The sequence below is a fragment of the Patiria miniata genome, unplaced genomic scaffold, assembly GCF_015706575.1.
Source record: "Patiria miniata isolate m_02_andy unplaced genomic scaffold, ASM1570657v1 HiC_scaffold_22, whole genome shotgun sequence".
NCBI lineage: Eukaryota > Metazoa > Echinodermata > Asteroidea > Valvatida > Asterinidae > Patiria > Patiria miniata.
Genome location: NW_024037061.1, coordinates 10,044,239 through 10,053,487, shown reverse-complemented (window position 1 = coordinate 10,053,487; position 9,249 = coordinate 10,044,239). Strand labels below are relative to the sequence as shown.

Genomic DNA, 9,249 nt, shown 5'->3' with positions numbered 1-9,249 from the left:
TCTAGCGTTTTTTGCTGAGTCGAAAGAACAGGGCACCAGACTGGAGCTGCGTATTCAAGTATGGGTCTGCTAATTGAGCGATAAAGTGAAGTCAGAATGTTAGGGTTTCTAGTTTTAACTACTCTACCAATAAATCCGTTGAGTCTAGTGGCTTTGGAAGTGACTTTATTAACATGTGTTTTCCAGCTTAAGTCCCTGGAGATAATAACACCCAAGTATTTGTAACTATCCACATTTTCCAAAGTGTTTTCAGCAATTTTATACAGTGGTTTCTAGACCTGGTCACAGTCATCACTTATTTGGGTTTAAAGTCATACAGTTTAGATTACACCAAGTGTTTATGTGCTGCAGGTCATCCTGGAGTGCCACTTCATCCTCTTGATTTTTAATGACTCTGTACAAGACAGTGTCATCTGCATACTGACGGAGATTAGATTGAATGCAAAATGGTAAATCAAAAGCACAATGCCATCTGTTATATCCTGAAGTATTTATTTTTTAATAATTTTGGAACAATTATATCTTAAAATAAGGAGTAGTTTTGCTGACAGTTTTATGAATATTTCCGTTTTAGATGCCATGCGAAAACCCAACACAATGGTACACCTGGAAAATTCGCGATTACTAGCCAACGGGTGTTAATGCCCGTTATCACACGTCTAGACAACTCCGCTCAGTGCATTTTGTACTAGAGCTCAGAACAGTCGTTAATCCTGGTGTCTAGGATCCGTGGGCGCAAAGGGGCGCATAGCCTCGGGGCGCATAGCACCATAGCACCCTCGGCTTTGCCTCGGATGATATGGCCCCTCGGGTGTTAAAAAGTCATATCCCACATCACAGCAGTCAACAATGGTTAAATTTCAACCAGAGACATGTATAGCATTTCTGTTGCATTCTTTAGGTGGGTTTTATTATCCTTTGAACAATTCAAGTGAAATTATACAATGCAGCCATGTATTTCATTCACGTGATATGTCACATGATGAATATCTGATGTGGCCAACGCCTACTATTTGACTAGTGTAGCCTAAATTACTGATGAAAGACAAACTGAGGAGGACTGTTGCATCAGCGACATCCGAATCTGCTATACGCCGTCAAAAGTTGCGATCGACATACCAGCTTCAACATTGGACTCAAAGAAGCGAGAATCAGCCAGCAGCTACCGGGCCGTCACGATGAATCTACCCGTGGCTCTCCGCACACTTGCGACCGTCGTTCTTGGTAAGTTGACAATTTTGTCGTACATGACTAAAAGTATAGTAATTTTTTTTTTAACACACACTGCAAAAGAATTTGAGGCATTTACAGTGCATCTGGTATCCATATTTTTTGATCGGATTCAGTGTGACAAATAGTTTAGGGGCCCGACATTATCTTGAACTCGCCCACTTTGGCCTAATATAATGGTTTTCCTGGCTAGTTTAAAGCGTTTATCGTTCGAATTCACCGTTTCTAGTATTCAAATTCGTCTATCAACATCTATTCAGTGCACTTTTTTGTCAGACAATTTCAAATTCAGATCCAGCCAATTCAAACAATGAGCACACGTTTTCGTCCTGGAGTATTCGATTTCGTCTCGTCTACGCCAAATAGAATTTGTCTAATTGATTCATATAAGACGAATTCGATATCCGCATGCTGCCATTCGGCAACAGCTTGGACGAATTTGATCTGAAATGACGAAAAGTCTCGACCCGGTGACCAAAAATGACTAAATTGATTTTGTTAAAAGCGTAGGAATTTTTTTCCTGGACGAAATCGAATGATAGAGTTGGTCAATTTGAAAGGTAAAATATTGTTTTAAGTGGCCAGGAAAACCTATATATATTATTGTCAACTAAGTTGACGTATAACAGAAATGAGCAAATCATGCGTTACAGGCCCACTGCATGGAAACAATAACAACTCCCGAAGGGACAAATTCTCCGCTGAAGTAGGGGACAGAATATCCTAGAAGGGAAACAGTTTCCTAGGAGAAACTGTCCGGGGGATAAAACATCCCTCCGCACCTGTCACGCTTGTACTACAACTTTGGTGCTAAGGATCGTCGTGTATTCACCGGCAGAGCCAAAACCAAAATTATTGGGGAGGGGGGGGGGACCGGCCGTTCGGAGGTTCCAAATTCGAAATGTGGGAAACCTCACTGGATGATAGGGCGCTTCCCCGTTATCTTAGTGAATAATAACACCACTATTAAAACGCATAACACTAAGATATTAGCAATCATGCGTTGGCGGATAGGCAAGTACAATAGTTCAGTAATTGCATACGCGGAGGAGCCAATGAATCTCATCACTCGATAGTGTGAGATACGCTTCTTTTTTGTTTCAAGTATTTTCCGTTTGATTGTTCATCGGTGTTTTCTTGCTAATTAGCATCTGTATATTGGAACTTGTTCAACCATTCATTTCTGCCTCCGTCTTGGTTAAAAAAATGGTAATAACTCACACGGGCAATGCCATTCACCTATATTCATCTATACGCAATACCAAAAAAGTGAGCATTGCTAATTATTGTGGTGTCATATTACACACAGTCGACGGATTCAAGTACATTGCCATGAGGAGAAAGGGGAAAATATCGCTCCAAAGCAGCTGGGTAACTTCTCATTATCAATGAAGTTTTCTTCTTTTTGGTATCGTGTTTTATCCCGAACAAAATATATAATGTATGTGTCTTGTTATTTTTGTATTTCTATGATTTTTCGATCTGTTCTGTACATGTATATATATTTTGTCTGTTCTTGTTTATGTGCTGTTGAGGTCGAATAAATAATAATAATAATAATAAGTAATAATAATAATAATAACAATAAATCCTATTTTTATTCTAGCAAAACCAGAGCTTTTCACTTTGAAATGGGCCAATTAACAAAATCGGCCTACTTGTAGTGTTGTGGAATAATTATTAATGCCCATAAGGGAATGCGGTGGGGCAGTATTGAACGTCTGGTTTAAAAACCAATTTGCCACTGCAGGTGAAACAAAAATTCTCTCTGATTTGAGGACAATTCTTTTTTATTCCATTCCTGAGTTGAACAAAGAATTTTACTGGGCGGGGTTTGAACGGACGACCTTGGGATATGCCGTTCCGGAACTGAGCTATCAAGCCCCATGTTAAGCCCGCACTTTACACGAGATCTATTAAAGCTGAGCAAAAAGTCATTCGTGGCAGCCTGCCAGGGTGACCGTTTTAGCCGATTTTTGCCTAACTTTGACAGAATTTTAATAAAAAATCGAGTTTCACAGAAAATTTGACAGAATGGATTTTTGTGGCAGATTTCTGGCAGAATTCTGCAAAAATGGTTATTTGACAGAAAAACAGCAAATTTGAACAAAAAAAGTGTACAATTTTGTTTAAAAAAGTTTCAATCCTTTCAAACAAACCCTTGCGTAATGGGGACAGGTTGGCTGATCTAGGTGCTGAGGTTCACTGGGAAACGGACTTCGTCGTGACCGGATCTGCATTTGCCCAAAATTTACCAATAATTTCACAACATCTTTATGTGACTTGATTGTTTATTATGTAATTTGAATCTTAATTAACCAATTTGCATGTGATTTTAAGTGTTTATAGTGTGTTTCGAGTAATTCTGGGAAATTTGGCAGATTTTTGATAATAAATCTGACAGATTTTGGATGTGCATTTAGCAGAATTTGGCTCTGACCTTACGGTCAACCTGCAGCCTGCTCTGTTCTGTTTGATTTTGTTTTCGCCTTGTGAGGCGAAAATCTCGCCAGCCGTGGGCGGGCATCTTGAGCTACGTACGTCTGAGCCACAAAAATTAAATAGCCAATGTTGAAAGCACATACTCTGTTCACGTGATTTCAAGATGGCGGCCCCCGACGAAAGTGTCCGCGACGTTGTCAGCGACTGTATTATAGTGGACAAGCTGGATGATTTGTGATCAGATCATCCTTGTTTGTCGGTCGCATAATTTCAAAAATAGGGACAAACGTCTGGCAAGCTTTTAATTGCAAAACAACTGGACCAGATGTTTATAACTACATACCGATCATTGGTAGACTACATCATGTATATACGGTTGGCCAACCATTGATTCAAGTATAGCCTAATCTACCAAGGGGACACATTTTGGGCAGGGGGACAGATTTACATGGAGGGGGACAGATTTACCCAAGGTAAATCTGTCCGGGGGGGGGGGGGGGCAGATTTACCAAGGAAGGGGGGAACACAAAATTACCGTCCACGCATGGGGCGGATCCAGAAATTTGTGTGTGTGTGGGGGGGGGGGGGGTTTCATCAGCAAATCAATGCTGAAAATAATGTAGACATTTTTCTCTCCGGTCTTGGCCTCAGTAATATCAATAGGTCGGGGTGGGGGGTGGGGGGGGTGGCTCGTACCATACCAGTGGGAGCGATGTTTAAATCCGACAGTCATGAACACTATATTACAGAATCGTGTACAAATACCTCCGTACCCCCAGCTTTTTCAGGCCGAATGTTGTGCACAGGCGGACATTACTATTACCGGAGTGATTGTCATCAATTTGTTTGGGTGTCAGAGCGGGGGGGGGGGGGGTGTTCACATTATTTGTAATATATTTCTATACAAAAAAAGGAGTCAGGGGCTGGGGGGGGGGGGCGGTTCGACCACCAAGACCACCCCTCTGGATCCAGGCCTGGAACGACAATCGGGAGGTCTCAGTCTCAAACCTCGCTCCAGTCAATTTTATTTTTGAACTTTGACAAAAAAATCATATTATTAAATAGAGAGAGAAAAAAGAGCGTCTCTTAGCGTCACATCACTCCATGAGATGTCGATGTCTTCCCCCACCGAACAGTATTCTTGCTACATCAATGGGCTGCCAGACACCAAAACCGGTTTGAAACGTTTAACGTTTATGACCGCCCCATCACACGAACAATCTATCAATCAAACTATCAGAGCAAAATATATTTCGCCACGGCTTCACACTACACACTCTCATCAATGGTGATTGTGGTTCACTTTTAATCTGCAGTACAGTTAGTTGTTGCTGAGAGTCAGTTGAGGACTTGCAGTTACTTCGGCCTGGTACCGGACCCGCTTCCTGGTGAACATTGGATGCAAGCAGCGTCTCGAGAACTACACCAACGATGCACAGGGACACGACACTCGACTGGTAAGGAGAACTTAGTGAACACAGCTTCAAAAGCATCTTGTTGTGAATATCAGTGAAGTCACTTTTCAAAATAGTTACTTTGTTAATATTATATATATATCTACTTTATTAGTATTAATTAAAATATCTATACTTTATTATATTTCAATAATTATCATTCAGAAATGTTGAGAATTTTGTATTCTCCCAAATAGTTGATTGAGCTCCTTTAATGCAATTTATTACCTTAATTATTAGATTCATTGTCTTCATTATGAATTGAACCTACGTTATGGGACTCTCATGCCTTGCCTCTTTCTGTGAACAACCTTTCTCAAGAAAATACCATGATTCAGCGAAGCTTCTTTAAAATTATCATATTTTGTTATAATTTATATAATATCATATGAATAATTTAGTGACGTCCACAGTATAAATCTTTATCTAACTCCCCCTTATAAAAATTTAAAAGCCTGAGCACCCACCACCCCTTTCCCCAAATGGGAACGAAGGAACAAAGTAGTGCTGCGCAATTTTTCCCATACACAAGGACGATAGAATCAATTAAACATGTTATTGTCTAATTATTGTTAGAGTTCTTAGGAGTTTTAGAAGCTAATACGAAACTAAATTTAGAGTTATTTCTGAATCGCTTCTCAATAATTTAGAAGTCAGCGATGGAGCCGAAGCCACGGCTGAGGTCGAGATTTCGTCAACACCCTCAGCTCCCCGATATGCTGACTGCAGTGACATCGTGGACAGCGGCATGTTTAAGCGGGGTGTCTACACTATCTGCCCACCGCAATATCCAAACGGCTTGACCGTTTACTGCAGGGGGAAATGGATAGTAAGTTTCTTCGCTTTATCTCATCCCTATCCGGTTCGTTAGTGTGACGTCATCTCAATTTAACCATGCGTACTTCACACGGTGTAGCATAGTGTGGAAATTACACGTGCATTGTGCAGGTCGAAAAATACATAGCCTTACCAAATCAAAGATATCTCTGGTTGGCATCGTTGGATTTTCCTGATGTTTTTCACCAATCATATTACCATAGGCCTAAATATGCTATACAATTTGATAAGCTAGTCCTTACCAACTTTTGAGAAAATCAGCGATTTCTTCATGCACAATGTTTATTGGGACACCTTGTATAGCACGAATGGAACCGAACGTTAACGCAACTTGAGTGTTTTATAGCCAATGAGCGCTAGTAATCAGTGATGCGTGCGCGTGTATGACGAAGTCACTACCGAACCGAATACATGCAGTTCCGACATGAAATCAGCAGTCAGGCCCGTTCCCTCAGAGTCGGCGGTTCGTCAACCCCCAAAATGGAACTGTTCATGTCAACTTTACACAAATATCGTGCTAATGCATGTATGCGAGTCGTACATGTACATTGTGTATACGCTTATCCCATTGGCGATGGATCTTTGGTGTGCACAGATGGCGTCGTAGTGATATTTTTGAACATTATGGGAAACAAAGTAAACATCTAACTAAACAAAAAGCAGGAAAATGCGGAACTCGTCACCGAATGGGGAGGATTAATTCAAATCCCTCCTCTGGCCCAGCCCCCTCCTTCAATAACACTGACCTGCACTTGAAACACCTGTTGTGTGTAATCAGCACTTCGCGGAATTAAACCGATCGTCTTATATCAATGTGTTAAATTGTCAAGGAAGCAGGCACGGATCAAGGGGGGGGGGGAGGACCCCAGCTCCCTCAATTTTTTTCCATGGAAATTTATGAGAAAAAAAATGCCAACCCCTCCCCCTGCTCTGACACCCAAAAAATGTTTTATTGTTAAACATTTCTGCCTTTGCACAAAATACGGACAGAGCCAGCTTGGCTAGGGGGTATATGTACACTATTGTGTGATATAGTGTTAATAATCGTTGGATAAACAGCGCCCCCAGGAAAGTATGGTACGAACCACCCCCTCCCCCCACTACCAAACCTATTGATTTTTCATTTGGTAACTTCGTTCTTTGCTGACTCATTCCAGGTGATTCAGAATCGTAAACGCGGGTCGGTCAATTTCATCCGTAGCTGGGCCGAGTACCGAGACGGCTTCGGTGATCTGACGGGGGAGTTCTGGCTGGGCAACGAGGTAGTCCGCCAGCTGACCTCGGAAGGCACTTGGGAACTACAGATTATAGTGGAAGAAGCAGGATACTACAAGAAAATAGTCTTGACGCAGTTCAAGATCACAGGTGACAACTACACACTGCATGTGGATCCACCGCAACCATGGAAACTTGATTACGTAGCAGGTATCAACTAGTCTACATTCTAAATATATTTATGCTACTGTTTATATACAATTTATAAAAGCCCTAAAGAAATGTAATATTCATTTTGAATGGACACTGTTAGGAGCAACATTAACTTTTTGATACTCGTTGTCAGAGATGTCCCTTTAAGATTGCTCTACACCTTTTCTTCGCCTAAAATTTCAAAAGATGACACTTCTTTAAGATTGAGTTTACCTGAAAAGGGCACGTTTTGTTATATCGGTTTGGTATCAGTCGACGTTCTGATGGTTGGTGGAGTCATGGATTCGGAAGTAATCCGAGGAAGCGTTTTTTGGTCTCACATGCTCAGTGGAATAGCACATTGCTTTTCGATCAATCTCAACTCTTGGTATCCTTTATCATCCGTTTGCTAGGTAAGTCTCTCACTGACGTTTCCCTAGGCCAGCCGTTCTCAACCTACGATCGCGACAATGACGCCGATGGCAACGCCAATTGTGCCGCTCAGCTGAAGGGAGGCTGGTGGTTCAAGACTTGTACTGGAGGAGTCGGAAATGTGGATCTCGTGCCGACTAACCTAAATGGGGAGTATTCCTGTCCCGTCAACTACACGGGGCAAGATTATCGCGGTATGAGGTGGGCTGGTGCGCTTGAGTTTGGTAACCAAATACTATCTTGCCGCATCGCGATTTGTACGGTTTAATTTTCATGGTCTAACCCTGTATTTCGGTTTTGGTAAGATTGAAAAGAGCGTTGGTTTGGTAAGAAGTGAACTGGTCCGATATTACTAAAAACTAGGTGTTACATGGTAGTGTCTTTGAAAAAGATTTACTGATGAAGGAAAAACCAAAGAATCGAATTTTAGAATCCAGAGTTTGAGCCGTCTTTAGTACTGCACGTATTACATGTAATAATAAAATCGAGACATACGTCTTTTTGCGTAAGTTTTGCGGATTACTAATTGCACAAACAAATGATGCTTGCTTTTTGTCTCTCTTTTTCACTGAAAAAGTTATTATTGCAAATCTGTGTTATGCTATACGTTTATCAACTTCTACGTTTTCATATCAACTACCCTTAAAATTCCTTCGTCCTATTGCAAGGTGTGTGCTGGTGGTTTTTAGATTATAGTGAATGCTGTATCAGCATCCATACTCCAACCGGTCTAAAACATAGTGTTTCATAGCGGTCAAGCACATATTTATTCCCGTTCATAAATACCTTTTCGGTACAAAAAAAATCAAAACTTTCAGTTTAAAAGTCAAAACAAGTCAATTTTAAAAAAAATTCCAACAATTTTACTCAACAATTTCACTTCATTGTTTTTTTTTCGGAACACCCATCTAGCTTATGTGCTTTGGTATGGCCCTTTCGCGAGTAACCGTAAAAAACTCCTTATCGGCGCAGAACGCAGCTGTTCCGGTGTAGTGTGAATATAGGACTATGAAACAATATTGCGCATACCTAAGTGAGGATTGTGAACGTTTAACCAACAAAACGGTACTGGCGGGCACCGGATTTCATGTAGGAGTCCAAATTTCATGTGACACTGGAAAAGTGTTTTAAGACCAGCCAGCCGGTCTTTATAGACCGTAAAACCGGCCACGTGACTGGCTATCGACCAATGGGAATGGGTAAACTATCTTAGGTATATTTATGAATTTGTATAGTAAAATGCGGGTGTTTCTTGTGAAAGTGTTATTCTATGTAGATCAATATTTCACATGTCATTTAATTCTTCAATTCAATATATTCATAAATTATGAATTACGTGTATATCCTTGTCGATAAGAAGTAAAAAAAAAAAAATCAGCACTTATTCACAGTTTATCTAAGTTTGGTTTCAAACCATAACTGGCTACAACGTTTTTACGCGAAAACA

General features: G+C 40.8%; 1 protein-coding gene across 1 annotated transcript; it reads left to right on the top strand.

Moving 5' to 3' along the window:
* Window positions 1–695: 695 nt before the first annotated feature.
* LOC119730774 (ficolin-3-like) lies at window positions 696–9,176 on the top strand. Its single transcript, XM_038203802.1, has 5 exons — window positions 696–1,224; window positions 4,989–5,129; window positions 5,777–5,955; window positions 7,121–7,388; window positions 7,784–9,176. Exons 1-5 carry the CDS (start codon window positions 1,179–1,181, stop codon window positions 8,068–8,070), a joined length of 921 nt encoding a protein of 306 aa, XP_038059730.1. The 5' UTR covers window positions 696–1,178; the 3' UTR covers window positions 8,071–9,176.
* The last annotated feature ends 73 nt before the right edge of the window (window positions 9,177–9,249 follow it).

Excerpts from the sequence above, each read along its gene's own strand:
- LOC119730774 (XM_038203802.1), top strand. The coding sequence starts at position 1,179 with ATGAATCTACCCGTGGCTCTCCGCACACTTGCGACCGTCGTTCTTG. Across the intron at positions 5,130-5,776 it reads AGGGACACGACACTCGACTG|AAGTCAGCGATGGAGCCGAA; the intron begins GTAAGGAGAACT and ends TCAATAATTTAG. Across the intron at positions 7,389-7,783 it reads GAAACTTGATTACGTAGCAG|GTAAGTCTCTCACTGACGTT; the intron begins GTATCAACTAGT and ends TCCGTTTGCTAG.